Source organism: Neoarius graeffei, chromosome 1 (assembly GCF_027579695.1).
Source record: "Neoarius graeffei isolate fNeoGra1 chromosome 1, fNeoGra1.pri, whole genome shotgun sequence".
In the NCBI taxonomy this organism is placed as follows: Eukaryota; Metazoa; Chordata; class Actinopteri; order Siluriformes; family Ariidae; genus Neoarius; species Neoarius graeffei.
In genome coordinates this window covers 109,275,843-109,296,079 of record NC_083569.1, presented here as the reverse complement: position 1 = coordinate 109,296,079, position 20,237 = coordinate 109,275,843, and the positions used below count along the sequence as shown (strand labels likewise).

Sequence of the window (20,237 nt, the reverse complement as noted above, 5' to 3'; positions counted from 1 at the left end):
GGTTGTGTTTCACGTGTACTCAAGAGCTTCCTAGCCGTTATTTTGTGCATTTACAACACCAACAGTACAGGCTAGTTCTTCATTTAACTTCGAAGCCGTCACTCGAGGTTGCATATTCGATGCGGTAACCAACGAAACCTGATTACAATTCCTCTCGCGCTCTCATTGAATCACTATGATAAGTACCACTTTATTGATGCGCTCAACAAAACGTAGCGTGTTGTATATCTTAAGGGCAGTCGGTAACTTCTGTCAATGGTAGCCTAGAATGTTTGCAGGTGATGTGAAGTCAAAAATTGGTCATCCCTCTTATGAAAAAACCTGCATGGTACTGCAGTATCAAATGCGTTTTTCTACAGTATTACTGCAGTAAATGCAATATTTCGAATGCAAATGCAATAGTTTGCACATGAAAAAGGCATACTACAAAATACTGCAGTGTACTGTATAATGCAATATTTTGGACGTGTGTGTGGGGGGGTCTGCACAGTGCAGGAAAAAAATGTCAGTTTCCCATTTATACACTGCATTTTTTTTTTCCCCATAAGGGCCTTATAAAAGCCTGGGTCTGTAATGTTTGTTGTGCTTTTCAAAACGGAAGGAAGTTCCCAAGAGCCATCAATAACAGTTTCCCAAAGTCTATCAATAGGAATGTTTTACAAAACTGAACTATGTTCCCAAGGTCAATCAATAAAACTGGATTGAAAGTTTGTTTTTGGTCTGCTGGTTGTGGTCTGTGGGGGCGCCGGGTTGGGGTGAGGTTGACGCGGGGGGGGTACTCATGAAATTGTAAAATTGTACTCATAAAATTTTTTCAAGGTTGGCAGGTATGCAGCAGTGATCATGATGGAATAATTCCGCTTAATGCATGCAAAGTAAATAAAGAACAAATGAGTCTTAACTCGAATGAACAATAAGTCGAGACTAGAACTGATTGACATTCAAGACATACAATCCTGACAATTGTGTTAATTCCATGTCAAAGAATTATATAGTATAGTATACTCAGTCTAGTATACTACAATTCAGTGAATTTAAATTATATTAAAAATAATCAATGCATGCAACACAGTAAAAAAGGTTAAGGTTGTACTTTATTGGCACCATAAAGTACAAAATCTCTAACAAACTAACAAAAATGTAGAGTCTCATCTCATTATCTGTAGCCGCTTTATCCTTCTACAGGGTCGCAGGCAAGCTGGAGCCTATCCCAGCTGACTACGGGCGAAAGGCGGGGTACACCCTGGACAAGTCGCCAGGTCATCACAGGGCTGACACATAGACACAGACAACCATTCACACTCACATTCACACCTACGGTCAATTTAGAGTCACCAGTTAACCTAACCTGCATGTCTTTGGACTGTGGGGGAAACCGGAGCACCCGGAGGAAACACACGCGGACACGGGGAGAACATGCAAACTCCACACAGAAAGGCCCTCGCCGGCCCCGGGGCTCGAACCCAGGACCTTCTTGCTGTGAGGCGACAGCGCTAACCACTACACCACCGTGCCGCCCAATGTAGAGACTAGAAGATATTAATAATGTTCAATTATATATTCAATACTGTGTTGACGTGTCTTAATTCCATGTAAAAGGACCCTACTTAACAATACTAACTGGGTCATTTGGGTTTCTAGAAACTGCTGTGTGAACTAAACAAGGATAATGTTTGTATGTAGTTCGTTTCACTCTAATCTTATGATTTACCTGTCCGCATATTGCTGAAAATGCTGGCAAACCCAGCAAAAAATCTAATTTTTTTTGGTGTCCTAGTCAAGCCTTGGCCAGTCACTCTTCCACTGTGGCTAAAAATTGTGCTGTCTTTTTACCAGTTCATGCTTCTTTTTCTTCATCTTCTGTGCACTTTCATTTTGTTGGCAGTTGTTTCTTGGAACGAAAAATTGGCTTAAATTCAAAAAGTGTGCCACGGTTTTCATGTTTAGCATTTGCTGACATGTTGAATAATTATTTTTTTACAAGCGTACAAGATCATGTTGACCTTAAGAACTTCGGAAACATTTGACTGGCAAGATGTACTGAACAAAAGGAGCACACTTATTCTCTACTTTCACATATCCTTAATGCTTTGCGCCTTGGGGGGGGGGGGGTAAACGGGTGCTATATTTGTTTATCAAGTCGGATAATCTTAGTAATTTCTTTGAATTCACGTGGGCATGGGCTCTTTCAGTGGAGAGTTGGGCCCTGGACTGGCTCAGACAGGGGAGCAGTGAGGCCGAGGTGGACTCTGGCTGCTTTTTGGAGGCTCAGGTTGGCTGATCTCCAGCAAGGACTGTGCTTGCTTTGGTACGTCCAGCAATGGAACTCCGCAGCTGCTTGGGAAGAAGAGAACCCATATTGGACAGGGATCTGCTCTTTCAGGAGTGGATACTCCTCTGCAGAGGCTGGTGGCACCACAGATTAAGCAACCTGAGTCTTTCCAGACAGCAGGGGAGCCTGGGCCCGTTCCTCTTCTGGCCAACCCTCATGGATGGCTGTTTGCTCGAAGGTGTACAGGTACAGGAATGTTTTGACATTGTTGGCTGGTGTTAGTTTTGGGAACAGACAAAGGCTTCCTGTTGAGGATCTGGAGGTTGCTTGCTCGTATCACTCATTGGTTTCTGTCATTACAGGAGTTCTCTTTTCAGATCCAGCACTGAGCGGGGACACAGCCCGGGAATGCCTATGGGCCAAGCCTGAACGTGGGACTGACTCGGAGCTAAGAGGGGGGTGAATGTTACGGTGAGGCGTCACAAACCTAGAATATCACTTCTTGTGCCACCACACAACGGGTGTGAAAAGACAGTTCTGGTTTGGCACGTGTGTTTTGGACAGCAGAGCAGTGTGTGGCCATGAGGCAGAGCCAATCAGCCGGCTCCAGCTGGAGTGCCTTTCTTCACTCTCCACAAACAATCAAGAGAGTCTCTCCTGAGTCTGTGTCTGATGATTAGCATCCTGCTACATATCCAGTTAACCAAAGAAATTAGTAACCTGGCTTCTCACTTACAGGTTTTGTTATTCAGCCACGAGTACCAAACTTCTGTAACGTAGACTGGTGAGGCCCCGCAGAAATAGTTTTGGTTTGGTTGGGTGATATGTCAAAGACGAATTATTTTTGTGGTAATTAAATTTGGTTTGCAAACTATGCAGATTATTTTTTTTTTCTCCAAAAATCTGTCTGGTAACTTTTTAATGTGAAACTCTCCACCTAAAACTCCACCCTTGTTCTTATCTATCTTTAATCAGGATGATTCTATTTGGCAGCATGTCATCATCACAGGTCATAGGTTAGCCGCAACAGTAATAAACAAAACACAGCTACGTTAATTGCATTATTTGATTGCATTATTTCAAATTAATCACAAAACTTAACATTTTAATTTTTACAGCCCTAGTTTCAACACATTCGACCCTTACTTGACATGCTTGTTTTACAGACATTGCAAGTAGCACTGTCATCGATCTGCATGACGTGAAGCCACTCTTTGGACAGCTTTTTCCTCTCCAAAAGTTTCCAACAGCATAGATGCAGAGACGTCATGATACGTGAGGTTTTTGCAATGCAGAACCATCAAAAAAAAATGTCCGTCTCTAGTTCCTAGTATAATGCATTGCAGAATAATTATATCACAGTGCAGTTTAAATTCAGGAGGTGTTGATCTAATTTTCCCATAACATCACACATCTGAATATTTAGGATATTCTAATACGTTGTTTTTCCTATAACGGCTTATTTACAGGGATTTCTTTGGCAAAGGTTCCACATAATCAAAGCCTAATAACAGCATTTGTTTAATATTTATGGAAGGAGATTGGATGCTTGGTAAAAAAAAAAAAGCATGTTTCCCAACAATGAAGTAGGTTTCTGTTATTGATTGATTACGTAAAAGTAGATACAAATAAGTTGTTCCCTTATCATCCTCTCTTTTTTTCCTTCCTCTCTTGAAATTAATGAGACGACATATTGTTGCTTGTCATGTTAACCAGAAAACAGAAACTCCTCTATCTTGAAGACAATTATTGAGGCTGTTTTGTGCCACTAAATATAACTATGAACATGTGAATGTGTGAAATATTTAAAACCACTCAAAATACTGAATTTGTAACTTTTTTTGTCCTATTTTTCATTTGTTTTGTTTATATATATATATATATATATATATATATATATATATATATATATATATATACAACCCCGATTACAAAAAAGTTGGGCCAAAGTACAAATTGTAAATAAACAGAATGCAATGATGTGGAAGTTTCAAAATTCCATATTTTATTCAGAATAGCACATAGATGACATATCAAATGTTTAAACTGAGAAAATGCATCATTTAAAGAGAAAAATTAGGTGATTTTGCATTTCATGACAACAACACATCTCAAAAAAGTTGGGACAAGGCCATGTTTACCACTGTGAGACATCCCCTTTTCTCTTTACAACAGTCTGTAAACGTCTGGGGACTGAGGAGACAAGTTGCTCAAGTTTAGGGAGAGGAATGTTAACCCATTCTTGTCTAATGTAGGATTCTCGTTGCTCAACTGTCTTAGGCCTTTTCGGTCGTATCTTCCATTTTATGATGCGCCAAATGATTTCTATGGGTGAAAGATCTGGACTGCAGGCTGGCCAGTTCAGTACCCGGACCCTTCTTCTACGCAGCCATGATGCTGTAATTGATGCAGTATGTGGTTTGGCATTGTCATGTTGGAAAATGCAAGGTCTTCCCTGAAAGAGACGTCGTCTGGATGGGAGCATATGTTGCTCTAGAACCTGGATATACCTTTCAGCATTGATGGTGTCTTTCCAGATGTGTAAGCTGCCCATGCCACACGCACTAATGCAACCCCATACCATCAGAGATGCAGGCTTCTGAACTGAGCGCTGATAACTTGGGTCTTCCTTCTCCTCTTTAGTCCGAATGACACAGCGTCCCTGATTTCCATAAAGAACTTCAAATTTTGATTTGTCTGACCACAGAACAGTTTTCCACTTTGCCACAGTCCATTTTAAATGAGCCTTCGCCCAGAGAAGACGTCTGCGCTTCTGGATCATGTTTAGATATGGTTTCTTTTTTGAACTATAGCGTTTTAGCTGGCAACGGCGGATGGCACGGTGAATTGTGTTCACAGATAATGTTCTCTGGAAATATTCCTGAGCCCATTTTGTGATTTCCAATACAGAAGCATGCCTGTATGTGATGCAGTGCCGTCTAAGGGCCCAAAGATCACGGGCACCCAGTATGGTTTTCTGGCCTTGACCCTTACGCACAGAGATTCTTCCAGATTCTCTGAATCTTTTGATGATATTATGCACTGTAGATGATGATATGTTCAAACTCTTTGCAATTTTACACTGTCGAACTCCTGTCTGATATTGCTCCACTATTTGTCGGCGCAGAGTTAGGGGATTGGTGATCCTCTTCCCATCTTTACTTCTGAGAGCCGCTGCCTCTCCAAGATGCTCTTTTTATACCCAGTCATGTTAATGACCTATTGCCAATTGACCTAATAAGTTGCAATTTGGTCCTCCAGCTGTTCCTTTTTTGTACCTTTAACTTTTCCAGCCTCTTATTGCCCCTGTCCCAACTTTTTTGAGATGTGTTGCTCTCATGAAATTTCAAATGAGCCAATATTTGGCATGAAATTTCAAAATGTCTCACTTTCGATATTTGGTATGTTGTCTATGTTCTACTGTGAATACAATATCAGTTTTTGAGATTTGTAAATTATTGCATTCCGTTTTTATTTACAATTTGTTCTTTGTCCCAACTTTTTTGGAATTGGGGTTGTATGTGTGTGTATATATATATATATATATATATATATATATATATATATATATATATATATATATATATACTGGGTGCGATTTGCTGGGGGGGATGGTGGGGATCATCCCCCCCTCTGGTTTTTATCTCTGCTGAAAAAAAATCCTCGGGGACAACCCTGTCAATAAAACAAACAAACCAAAAAAAAAAAGTTGACATGACAGGCATGTTGTGACACAGTTTTCTATGGTCTACATTGCACTCACTTTCAAAATGACCCGAAGTGGCAGCTTTGATGTTCACGAACGTCCCCAGCAAATAGATACATTGTAGATAATAACAATATCCAGAGTGTGAACGTGGATTTAGCGCCATGAATCACATCCTTACTGATGAGCGCAACAGAATGAATGTATCCACACTGACAGCCTTCTTTTCCTCGCTGTCAATGGGCCAGACGTGCGTTCCTTCCCTGCTGAGAAATTCGCAGAAATGTGGATTAAAGAAGGGCGAAACGCGGCGGATAGCGCACCGACGGGAAAGCAGAAAAGGCCACATGAACTGCACCATCAGAGCAAACTGTTCATTTAGTATTCATGTATTTTAGTGATTTTCGAGTCACTGTCCATTTAATCCGGAGGGAGAGAAACATCACAGCAACGCGACAAGCAATGCGAACTTTGTTGTGTGTTAGTGTTCGTGTATTTAGTCAGAGAGATAGGAAGATGAATTTACTATCTCTGGTTTAGTGTTCGTTTTCATTTAGTGTTATTCATTTGATATCATCAGATGTTATTGAGCTGTTAGCCTATTGTTACCTTAATTTTGTGACGTTTCATGATTAAAAAAAAAAAAAAAAATCCCCCCTTCTGGTTTTTTGACAAATCGCACCCTGTATATATATATATATATATATATATATATATATATATATATATATATATAATATGCTCCATTTGGATTTGCATTTTCAACTTTAAAATCCAGGGTGTGACAGCCATGAAAATGATTGGGTGGTCAAGCCAAGCAAGAGAGTATTGTAGGAGATGTTTCCAATAATAATACGGGGGGGATGTAAAATGATTTAAGTGTCTTGAATCATTTTTTATTATATTTTCCAGATGTACCACTGTTCACATTGTGAGAAGAGTTTTGCAAAAAATGATCATCTCAGAAATCACAAGCGTGTCCACACAGGAGAGAAGCCATATGACTGTTCACAGTGTGGGAAGAGTTTTACCCAACTACCTAATCTCCAAACACACCAGCGTATCCACACAGGAGAAAAGCCATATCACTGTGGACAGTGTGGGAAGAGTTTTACTTATCGGAGTATTCTCCAACGTCATGAGCGTATCCACACAGGAGAGAAGCCACATCACTGTAGACAGTGTGGGAAGAGGTTTACTTGTCAGAGTAACCTCCAGCGGCATGAACGTATCCACACGGGAGAGAAGCTGCATGATTGTCAACAATGTGGGAAGAGTTTTACTTGCCAGAGAAATCTCCAACGCCATGAGCGCATCCACACAGGAGAGAAGCCATATTACTGTGGCCAGTGTGGGAAGTGTTTTACTCGTCAGAGTTATCTCCAACAGCATGAGCGCATCCACACAGGAGAGAAGCCGTATGAATGCTTACAGTGTGGGAAGAGTTTTAGCCAACTAGCTACTCTTCAAATACATGAGCGTAGCCACACAGGACAGAAACCATATTTCTGTGGACAGTGTGGGAAGAGTTTTATTCGGCAGACGTATCTCCAACTCCATGAGCGCATCCACACAGGAGAGAAGCCGTATGTCTGTGGACAGTGTGGGAAGAGTTTTACTTGTCAGAGTAATCTCCGACAGCATGAGCGCATCCACACAGGAGAGAAGCCACATCACTGTGGACAGTGTGGGAAGAGTTTTACTCATCAGAGTAATCTTCAACGACATGAGCGCATCCACACAGAAAAGAAGCCACATCACTGTGGACAGTGTGGGAAAAGATTTAGTGACCTGAGTGCCTTCCACGGCCACCAGCAGAGTCATACAAAACAGAAATCACATCAGTGCAGTCAATGTGGACGGAGCTATACTTATTCAAAATCATTTAGGAAACACAAATGCTCCAACAAAGCTATCAGCTCTTGACATGTAAATTTGTCAAATTTAAGATGTACATGTTTTTAAATTACTTTTTTGTTTTAAGGTAAGGGAAAATTCTGGCTAAAATTATGCCTGCCAGTGCCAATGAAAGCCATGTTTTGTATTAGAAAATCTTTGGCTTTTGTAGGGTCAGGGCTAAAATTTGCACAGATCTTTATAACCAAGGCCCAATCCCAATTCTAATTTCTACCCCTCCCCCTTCCCCTCCCCCTTCCCCTTGGCCCTTCCCCTTGAAACTGAGCTACAAGGGATAGGGCTTGAAATTCAACCCTTACGTATTGGGATAGCCCTTCAACGATCGCATACGTCATCGCGTACCTCCGTCAGCGTTTACGTTAGCAAAACGCGACCAAATGCGTCATTGGCTGCGACCAGCCGCTACAGTCAGAGCCAGAGGCAGAACCAGAAATCTCTGCTGGCAGGGTGTGATTTGTTAACTAACACCACTGAATGGGATATCTTTGGCGCTTCGTGCACCACATCCGACAGAATGAGGTGTCAGAACACTCATGTAAACAATAAAAGCGAGAATAACAGAACAAAACGTACGCAGTCAAGCAACCGAAAACAATACTCACTCCCAAAGCTTTTTAGCAGCAGCTTGGATTTCAGAAATCGCTGCTCATTCTCAGCTCGAAAGCGAATCAAGCGGCGTGTTTCCTCTGGATAACAACTTAAAACACGTAAATAATGGAGAAAATACATTTATGACAATCTTTCGCCGCGGGAACCGCCATCTTTCTGAAATCCGCATGAAATCTCGCTGAAATCCGCATGGCATTGTGGGAAATCACTCAAACCCCTTCGTTCGGAGTCAGCTCCAGGAAAATCTCCGTTTGGAGGGGTACAGAAGCCCTACCCCTTCCCCTACCCCTCCGCGTTAACTGGGATTGGGATACCCCTACCCCTTCACGTGAATGCGCAAAATGGAGGGGAAGGGCCAAGGGGTTGGTCCAAAGGGTGAAATGGGATTCGGCCCAATAAAGACAACATAATAGTACTATAGTACTACCTTAAAAATGATGTTTCTTTGTTGATTTTTATTAATAATATGTTATACGTTCTGAGCAAAACCAATAAAATCGTTTTGTTTTGCCACCGAAAGCAAGACTTTCCCGATTCTACAACACATGCCATTTTTTGTACACAAACACATAGAGGGTTCTAAATGTAATGGTTATAAGCAGGGCTTTCCCAGCCTCCTATGTAAATAGGAATAATTTGATCAGTCAGAAAATAGAATTGGGTGGCATGGTGGTGTAGTGGTTCACGCTGTCGCCTCACAGCAAGAAGATCCGGGTTCGAGCCCCATGGCCGGCGAGGGCCTTTCTGTGTGGAGTTTGCATGTTCTCCCCGTGTCCGCATGGGTTTCCTCCGGGTGCTCCGGTTTCCCCCACAGTCCAAAGACATGCAGGTTAGGTTAACTGGTGACTCTAAATTGAGCGTAGGTGTGAATGTGAGTGTGAATGGTTGTCTGTGTCTATGTGTCAGCCCTGTGATGACCTGGCGACTTGTCCAGGGTGTACCCCGCCTTTCACCCATAGTCAGCTGGGATAGGCTCCAGCTTGCCTGCGACCCTGTAGAACAGGATAAAGCGGCTAGAGATGAGATGAGATGATCAGTCAGAAAATAGAATTGGCCGGCACGGTGGTGTAGTGGTTAGCGCTGTCGCCTCACAGCAAGAAGGTCCGGGTTCGAGCCTCATGGCCGGCGAGAACCTTTTTGTGCGGAGTTTGCATGTTCTCCCCGTGTCCGTGTGGGTTTCCTCCGGGTGCTCCGGTTTCCCCCACAGTCCAAAGACATGCAGGTTAGGTTAACCGGTGACTCTAAATTGACCGTAGGTGTGAATGTGAGTGTGAATGGTTGTCTGTGTCTATGTGTCAGCCCTGTGATGACCTGGCGACTTGTCCAGGGTGTACCCCGCCTTTCGCCCGTAGTCAGCTGGGATAGGCTCCAGCTTGCCTGCGACCTTGTAGAACAGGATAAAGCGGCTAGAGATACCGTAATGAGATGAGAAAATAGAATTCCATACATATGGATGTATTTAGATGCAAAATCCATTGAAGGAATCCTTTAGTAAAGCGCCTGTGAAACTTTCGAAGTTTCATTTTAATCACAAATTTGATTAACTCTGGAACAAAATAGGTATGGATCTAATCCTTCATGTATAAAGAATCGAACTGGAAACAGTTTTTTAAAAAATCCTGAAAATATTTCACGAACTGCCATAAAACAAGAAAGACCACATCGTTTTTAAGGCCGGTTTGTTATTTGCACGCTCTATGACACCATCATTCGCTGATCAGTCATTATTTATCAATTAGTACTCCATATCCCATCCTAATCTTTTGCTTTTTCCCTGGCGCATTGTTCCAGGGTCAGTGTGTGTGTGGGAGAGAGAGAGACTCACTCCAAGTTAATATATAAGGTGGTAAAGGTTGGCTTAGCTGAGTGGGGGAAAATATTATTATTATTATTATTATTATTATTAGGGCCCGAGCACCGTTCGGTGCGAAGACCCCATTGTTTTTCGAAGGATTATTATTATTTTTTTTTTAATTCTGCCGCGTTTGGCCTTATTTGAGGCATTTCCCATGCATGAAAACTCATGAAATTTGATACACACATCAGTCATTGTCATTGCTACTCAGCCACAGACTTTTGGCCCCGGGCATGGCCCAGGCACTTCATTGCGCCCCTTTTTCCATTTCCCATTGAAATGAATGGGTAGAACTTTGGAGTGATGATGTCATAAGGCCATTTGGAGTGAAATTACACATGGTCATATTTAACGTACTCCTCCTAGATGGTTCATCAAATTCATGTCAAACTTGGCAAACATGATGCCAAGATATTACTGAAGTTGAATTGCTAAGGGATTTTTGATATGTTGAAATAATATAACATATAATATGCCGAGATATTGCTGAATGTTGAACTTGATATCTTGTAATATGATTCTGATGCATTGGTTCATTTGCATGTGTGAACGCGGACCACATGCAGTCTGTATGCTACAGTGTAGCAATTTTACTGCCTGGTGCGGACCAAATAATCGAACAAACACACACACACACACAATAATAGTGACCTTCTATCATTGTGCATTTTGTTGCAGACAAAATGCACAATGATTTTTGATATATTGTAATATGTTGAAATATTAACATATAATATGCCAAGATATTACTGAATGTTGAATTTGATATCTGTAGGATATTGCTGAATGTTGAACTCGATAGCTTATGACTCTGATTCTGATACTCTTTAGCCGTTCTGATGAACATTTGATGAATATATGACATGTGACTGTTTTGTTGGGTGGCGGGATGTCCTGGGTTGCGGAACCACACGTGCGAGGGCCCGTCAAGGCCGCTAGTGGCTTTAATTATTATTATTATTACAACATTGATGGGTGTAGTGGTTAGCACTGTCGCCTCACAGCAAGAAGGTCCTGGGTTCGAGCCCAGCGGCTGACGAGGGCCTTTCTGTGTGGAGTTTGCATGTTCTCCCCCTGTCTGTGTGGGTTTCCTCCGGGTGCTCCGGTTTCCCCCACAGTCCAAAGACATGCAGGCTAGGCTAATTGGTGGCTCAAAATTGACTGTAGGTGTGAATGGTTGTGTGTCTCTATGTATCAGCCCTGCGATGACCTGGCGACTTGTCCAGGGTGTACCCCGCCTCTCGCCCATAGTCAGCTGGGATAGGCTCCAGCTTGCCTGCGACCCTGTAGAACAGGATAAGCGGCTACAGATAATGGATGGATGGACAACACTGATGTGTCTGCATCCATTAGGTAGAGAAATATGCCTTGATTTCATTTGTATGGCCCATAAACTCCTTGAGGTTGCAAGTCACGTAATAATTCACCATAATGTTTTTTTTCCCTTCCTTGAAGTCAAGATACCGCACGACAAATTGAACTCTACTAAGTATAAATTTGTTTCTGCCCTGATTCGCAAAGCAAGGCTTTCATTAATTTTCACTGGCACTGGAAAAAAGAGACACTAAAAGCACTGTGTAAATACTTCATGACTTTTACAGTAATGGCCTCTGCCAGCCTTCCCTCATTCCCTCACCTTGGTGTATAAAAATGCACAGGACACTAAAAAGGGTGCCTTCACATGTTAGGGGATATCAGTTTTAATTTCTCTGTATTGCTCCTATCTTAGCCTTCAGTTAGTTAGTGATAAGAATTTACAGTAACAATAACAGTATCAGATTTAAAATCCAGTGAAACAATTTCTCCTATCTTTGTTTACAATTCATATGAAGTTATGTTAATTTCAGGCATACAGTCGTGGCCAAAAGTTTTGAGACTGACAAATTTTGGTTTTCACAAAGTTTGCTGCTTCAATTTTTATGGTGGCAATTTGCATTGACTCTAAATTGTTATGAAGAGTGATCAGATGAATTTCAATTAATTGCAAAGTCCTTCCTTGTCATGAAAATTAACTTAATCACAAAAACCTCATTTCCACTGCATTTTAGCCCTGCCACAAAATGACCTCCTTACATCATTTCCATGATCATCTCATTAGCTCAGGAGAAAGTGTTACGGAGGACAAGGCAGTTGATAACACTCTGTCATGCGGATTGAATTAGAAGAGCAGACTGGTTGCTTTAAAAGGGGGGTGGTGCTTAAAATCATTTTCTTCTGTTAACCATGGTTACCTCCAAGGAAACATGTGTAGTCGTCATTGCTTTGCATCAAAAGAGCTTCACAGGCAAGGATATTGCTGCTAGTAACATTGCACCTAAATCAACCATTTATCGGATCATCAAGAACTTCAAGGAGAGAGGTTCAATATGATATGGAACACACAGCAATGCATTTTTTCCCCACTGCATGAGAAGTCTGTATAAGCAAAGCGGACAATCCCAGGGGCATTCTCTCCAGGCATTTTAGTGCCATTAACATTAGTTTGTTCCTGAACATGACGTATGAACAGGTGAATGTGCATTCTCTTGCATTAAATTAGTATACACATTAATACAGATATAAATATCTTATGCCAAATTATTATGGCACGTTACAAAAAATAAAGAAAAAAATCTGAGTCCTTGTCTCTAAGTTATGAGTCCAAATGCAGTTAATGCATGAGTCTGAGTCCAAGTCAAGTCACGAGTCCTTAAAATTAGGGCATGAGTCGGACTCAAGTCCAAGGCCTGGACTCGAGTACTACTGTACAAGCCTGGAAGTGACGCATGTCAGGAGTGTTAGGCTTTTCAAGTTCCTATATGTTTTTTAGCTACATATTTACTTTTCTTGTCTCTTTTTATGAGTTTAATAGTACAGTGACTAAACCTATGTTTAGATCTACCGTAAATATCTTTTGTGAACGAGAATAATTATGCATATCAACCATGCTGACAGCAAAGGTACATTCATAATCTTGGAAAGCTAGAAGAGGTGAAATGGAATGGAGAACTATAAAAGTATCATTTTATAAAGGGAAAAGATCCTGAAGGCAGTTTTTAGAAATAAATTGATTTCTTTAACATTTGACCAACTTGTACACATACTTGGCACTCTCAATGAAGTGAAACACTCCTGACGAAATGTCAGAATGCTTGGCATTCAGTCAGTGTCTCAAATCTGATTTACTCTATGGACACACAGACTATGCCATGTCTAAAAAGTTCTTTCAGAGAATCAGAATGCATTCAAACAAGATGTGTGAGATGGTGGTAAAGCTGCCAGCAAGCCACAAGGCCCAGAAGAAGGACCTGACTGCTGCAGGCTGCATGAGATGCTGCAGAGCAATCAGCATATAATATTTAAGTACAGATTTATATTTAAGTTAATTGAAATTAAATAAAAAATGTGGTGATAATGAGCAATTCTATCAAAAGTAAACTAAGCATAATATCTGAGAACAAATAAATGTTTGACAGATTAAGTGTCAGCAAAAGGCTTCTATATCATAGCTTAAAAATGCGGATTATAAGAACCTAAGTTCTAAGCAACCTAACCTATGGGGGCTTACCTGATGTCTTTTATAGTTAATGAGCCAAGCATCCATCCATTATCTGTAGCCGCTTATCCTGTCCTACAGGGTCACAGGCAAGCTGGAGCCTATCCCAACTGACTATGGGTTAGAGGTGGGGTACACCCTGGACAAGTTGCCAGGTCATCACAGGGCTAACACATACAGTGGTGCTTGAAATTTTGTGAACTCTTTAGAATTTTCTCTATTTCGGTATAAATATGACCTAAAACATTGTCAGATTTTCACACAAGCCCTAAAAGTAGATAAAGAGAACCCATTTAAACAAATGAGACAAAAACATTGAACTTAATCATTTATTTATTGAGGAAAATGATCCAATATTACATATCTGTGAGTGGCAAAAGTATGTGAACCTCTAGGATTAGCAGTTAATTTGAAGGTGAAATTAGAGTCAGGTGTTTTCAATCAATGGGATGACAATCAGGTGTGAGTGAGCACCCTGTTTTATTTAAAGAATGGATCTATCAAAGTCTGATCTTCACAACACATTTGTGAAAGTGTATCATGGCACAAAAAGAGATTTCTGATGACCTCAGAAAAAGCATTGTTGACGCTCATCAGGCTGAAAAGGTTTCAAAACCATCTCTAAAGAGTTTGGACTCCACCAATCCACAGTCAGGCAGATTGTGTACAAATGGAGGAAATTCAAGACCATTGTTCCCCTCCCCAGGAGTGTTTGACCAACAAAAATCACTCCAAGAGCAAGGCGTGTAATAGTCGGCGAGGTCACAAAGGACCCCATGGTAACTTTTAAGCAACTGAAGGCCTCTCTCACATTGGCTAATGTTAATGTTCATGAGTCCACCATCAGGAGAACACTGAACAACAATGGTGTGCATGGTAGGGTTGCAAGGAAAAAGCCACTGCTCTCCAAAAAGAACATTGCTGCTCATCTGCAGTTTGCTAAAGATCACCTGGACAAGCCAGAAGGCTATTGGAAAAACGTTTTGTGGATGGATGAGACCAAAATAGAACTTTTTGGTTTAAATGAGAAGTGTTATGTTTGGAGAAAGGAAAACACTGCATTCCAGCATAAGAACCTTATCCCATCTGTGAAACATGGTGGTGGTAGTATCATGGTTTGGGCCTGTTTTGCTGCATCTGGACTAGGATGGCTTGCCATCATTAATGGAGTAATGAATTCTGAATTATACCAGCGAATTCTAAAGGAAAATGTCAGGACGTCTGTCCATGAACTGAATCTCAAGAGAAGGTGGGTCATGCAGCAAGACAACGACCCTAAGCATACAAGTCGTTCTACCAAAGAATGGTTAAAGAAGAATAAAGTTAATGTTTTGGAATGGCCAAGTCAAAGTCCTGACCTTAATCCAATCAAAATGTTGTGGAAGGAGCAGTTCATGTGAGGAAACCCTCCAACATCCCAGAGTTGAAGCTGTTCTGTATAGAGGAATGGGCTAAAATTTCTCCAAGCCGGTGTGCAGGACTGATCAACAGTTACCAGAAACATTTAGTTGCAGTTATTGCTGCACAAGGGGGTCACACCAGATACTGAAAACAAAGGTTCACATTCTTTTGCCACTCACAGATATGTAATATTGGATCATTTCCCTCAATAAATAAATGACCAAGTATAATAGTTTGTCTCATTTGTTTAACTGGGTTCTCTTTATCTACTTTTAGGACTTGTGTGAAAATCTGATGTTTTAGGTCATATTTATGTAGAAATATAGAAAATTCTAAAGGGTTCACAAACTTTCAAGCACCACTGTAGATACAGACAACCACTCACACCTATGGTCAATTTAGAGCCACCAATTAGCCTAACCTGCATGCCTTTGGACTGTGGGGGAAACCAGAGCACCCGGAGGAAACCCATGCAGACACGGGGAGAGCATGCAAACTCCACACAGAAAGGCCCTCACCGGCCGCTGGGATCAAACCCAGGACCTTCTTGCTGTAAGGCGACAGTGCTAACCACTACACCACTGTGCCGCCCATGAGCTGAGCAAAAATTGGATAATTAACCACAGAACATTCCTATGACATCAGCAAATGTCCTCAAAACAGAAGCATGCTTATTTGATCTTTATCAGATAACATCTTCTGCAAGGCAAGCTAAACATATTTCTTTACCCATAACAAACCAGCCCTTCATTTGTTTACCAATATGAGACAGTCTTCTTTCTAGTCAACAGAAGCTGCAGGTGGAGGGGAATTTCTCCACTCCACATAGGTTTCACTATGGCTCACAATATTCACTGCAGTCCAGCAGCCAAAGCTTCAGTCTTTTTAGTCAGTTTCAGGAGTTTCTGGTGATATGGGGCTTTCTCCAGTCAATTCCTGATCTCCACCAGCTTCCTCTGATTTTCTTCACAAAACCAGCCTTTTCTCTCCTGTTTCTGTGATGCTTTCTGTCACACTTCTTGGCTTTTCCTTCCTTTTTTCTTTCTTCCTGGTTTTGGATCTAAATGGATCTTTTTGTTTGATCTCAAATTGCATGGGATTAGTCCATCTATGAAAATCAACAAAAGGTATTTGATAAGGTGGCTTTTGGCCATGTTTGGGATTGATGCACAGTCTTCTCAGAGGAGGCTGTAAGGACCTGTTTCCCAAATATTGAAAGATTTCATCGTCAGGAACTCCTTCTGGAGCTGAGAACTTAAGTAATTTGATTTCAACCCATTCTACAGCATCTAATGTAGTTGGGTGGAGATCTGCCACTTTGAATGGTTGTCTGGATTTGTTTTTGCAGACCCAGAGAAAATTTAGTATCTTTTTTCATGGGGTTTAACATTTCAAGACTTTTTTTTCTTTTTAATCACGATAAGCTTTGCCCCTGTATCTACTTTTATAATTGTCTCCTTTGTACGAGTTGTGAATTTTCTCCTTTCCTTCCCTCTTGTGGTTTTTTTTCCCCCCTGCTGTTTAGTTTCTTCAGTTTTGGGGGAGTTTTTGTACTTCCATACTGTATTAACTTTCTTCAGAGAGGCTTTCTGATTAGATGCTTTCTTTCTTGCCTCTATGAAATGTTTCCTTTGTTCTGGAGTCATGTTTTGCCAGGTTTGATCACTAAGACTGCTGCAGTGGTTTTTAGGGCAGTTTCTTTTCTTAGAGGAAATAACTTTGTGGTTTGTCTTCATAAATCGGGGTGTGAATACCCTTTCTTTATTTTTGGTTTAAAGGCCATGTCTTGCTTTTTTCTTTTGTATTCAGATCTTTCTGTTCTTTTTATTTCAACTGTATTGTCTTTCTATCATATTTAATACACATCCTATCCAAGTCCTCCAGAGTGGTCTGTTCACCAATTAATTCAAAATCATGCACTACGGGGATTTTTCCTGGAATTCTCTATCAGGAAATCCATTTCATGATCAGGTATGTCTCTCTTCAGCATTGCAACAGCTGCTTTTAGTCCCATTTCAGCTAAGTTGGGCTTTCTTTGCTCTGATATTTTCACAGTAGTTTTAGCCAGATCTTCAGGAGTAAATGCTCTGCCCATAGCTCCAGTAAGAGCAGAATTTATTACTAGTTTAGAGGCTTTCATTTGTGTCCCTGCCTGATATATATGATTTGCATACTCTAGTCTTATTTCTCATTGTTTTCTTCAGCATATACTGCATTACTTACCATCTGTTGCTGATGCAAGTGAAGCTTGGATTTGGATAAAATCTCAAATGGGGCATCCCTGTCTGAACTTGAGTCTCCATTACTGGAAGAAGAGCAACCCCTATTGACTGATTTTGGCTTTAGCTTTCTTTTAGTTTTCTCTGCTTGTCAATCTGGCGATGAGTTCCTCTCTTCCTCACTCTCTTGGTGTTTGTTCTTTTTGAGACTTTTTCTTGGCTTTAAGGAAGTGTCCCTTTTTCTCACTCTACTTTCTCCCTTTTGTAAGGGAGTCCTATTGACTCTATCACTTCTTCCTTGTCTGCTAGGCTTGCTTTCTTCTTCCGACTCCAAGCTTTTGTCCTACTCTTCTGAGCAGGTGCTGGAGGCAGTGCTTTGACCTTCATCATCATCATCTGCTCTGAGGTTAATATGTTCAACTAAGGCTGTAATTAACTTCTGAAAGAAATCGTAATCTTTTGCAAGCAAATTAATTTTATGCTCTTTCACATCATATGTGAGCAAATATCTTCAGCAGGTGAGTTGTCCAAGGCTGGTATTATTGCACCATAGGTGACTCCTGGGACAAATCATCTTCCCAATTAGGTACAAGTATATTCTCCTTGAAGGGAACCTTGGCATCTAATACTCAAAAGGGTCTAGTTCTTACCCTTACTAAAGGGTATCAAGTTCTGAGACACTTCTCCCTATTATTATATGAGCTGCACCTCTCGTATACTATTTTCTTTCTACAGTCCAATGTTGATGTTGGGGATTTATCTGGAGGTACTTCAATAATCTTCACGTTTTTTCTCTGAGGGTCTTGGACCTTCTATTTTTACTTCCAGTTTAATTTTAGGATATACAGGGGAATGTAGCCATGTTGCCTTTTGTGGTGCTTCTAACTAAAGGGGGACTGTTAGTTTTTCTTCTTCATCCCATTTAGTGGCAATTGATGTACTGGATGTGACACTTCCCTCATCATCAGCAGCACTTTTTAGATATTTTCTCATCTCATTATCTCTAGCCGCTTTATAGAATAGAATAACTTTATTTAACGAGGGTTGCATAGAATATCAAAAATGTGATAAAATGCATATGGCTCTCAAAATAAATGATCAAAAATATAAGTAAGCAAATTAATGAAACTAAAAATGAAAAACTAAACTTACTAAATTATCAATTTCTAATAACAATAAAAACTAACCTAATAAACCTAACTTTATTGTCAGGTCTTAATCAAATCGCAGAATACAAAATGTGATTTGATTTCTCTTATTTCTCTAGGTAGACAATTCCAGATTTTAGCTCCACTAAATAAAAATGTCTTTTGTCCGAAACTTCGGTTCACACGAGGTAACAAAAGGTGATAAGCAGCAGACCTCATGTTCTTATCATGGACACTACTGAAATTAACCAATTTTTCAGTGAGATACTTTGGCACCAGGTCGTTCTGAACTTTAAACATCAGTTGGCATTTAAGTCACCATACTCGTTTGTCAAAGCATTCAATGTTAAACCTTTGAAACAAGTCAGCTGATGGATAGTCCCATCGGGCATCACCAATGATACATGCTCCTCTTTTTTGTAGTTTAACAATTTGATCAGTGTGCTTGGTGCTGCTATCTCCCCATACCTCATCTCATCTCATCTCATTATCTCTAGCTGCTTTACCACTGCGCCATAATCTAAGATGGGTTGAACCAGTGTTGCATAGAACGTCCGACGAGCTTTAACACTTAGAAAATTCTTGGTTTGTTTAAGAAGACCTAAGCGCTTATTGACTTTCTTAATGACATGATCAACGTGGGTGTTCCAAGAGAGCGTATTATCAAGGTAGAGTCCCAAAAGCTTCGCTGATGATACTTCATCCAACTTTCTGTCTCCAATGACAACTTCTAATCCAGTTCCTGTTGCAGTTATGTTGCGAAGTTTGGACGCGCTGCAGATCAACATTGACTTAGTTTTTTCACAGCTCAGTGTCATTCTATTTTCATTAGCCCAAGTGCCGATGTAAGCGAGTTCCGTGCACAAACTAGCTCGAACCTCGTTTAAAGATGCTCCTGTGGCTATCTGAGTGGTGTCGTCCGCATACATCGAAGTAGTAGTATCGACAGTGTGCAACGGAAGATCATTGACAAAGACGATGAACAAAAGAGGGCCAAGGATAGAGCCTTGGGGGACACCAGCAGTCGTTGGAAGCGCATCTGAGAGTTTTCCATTGATTGATACTTGTTGCTTGCGTCCATTAAGATATGACCTGAACCACAAAATCGAAGCATCTGAAACACCGTAGATTTTTAGATTGTCAAGAAGGATTTCATGATCAACAAGGTTGAACACTTTTCGGTAGTCAATTAATGTTAATCCATTTATTTGCCCAGTATCCATATTGAATAAAAGCCTGTCGACTAAATCAATCATTGCCATCTCACAGGAATGAAATTTCCTAAATCCAGATTGGTGATCATTAAGAAGATTGTGTGTGGACAGAAAATCATACAACGTCAAATGGACATACCGCTCTAGGATCTTAGAAAGTATTGGCAGTATGCTAATTGGACGGTAATTATTCATGTCCAGATAGTCTCCTGCTTTAAAAATTGGGCTTACCTTCGCCAATTTCCACAAATTGGGAAAGACGGATTTGGAAATACTCAGGTTTATAATCTTGGAAAGAGGTTCAGCAATCACTGGAGAGGCAACTCGCAAAAGCTTTGCACTTATTCTGTCCAGCCCAGTA

At 40.8% G+C, this 20,237-nt stretch overlaps 1 protein-coding gene across 1 annotated transcript in view; it reads left to right on the top strand.

Annotated features, from left to right (window-relative positions):
• Positions 1–8,314, top strand: part of LOC132881673 (zinc finger protein OZF-like) — a 76,985-nt gene extending 68,671 nt beyond the window's left edge. Inside the window, exon 4 of the mRNA XM_060914409.1 lies at positions 6,920–8,314. Coding sequence (XP_060770392.1) covers positions 6,920–7,904 — 985 coding nt within the window. The 3' untranslated portion in view covers positions 7,905–8,314. The remainder of the gene's footprint in view (positions 1–6,919) is intronic.
• Positions 8,315–20,237: the final 11,923 nt, after the last annotated feature.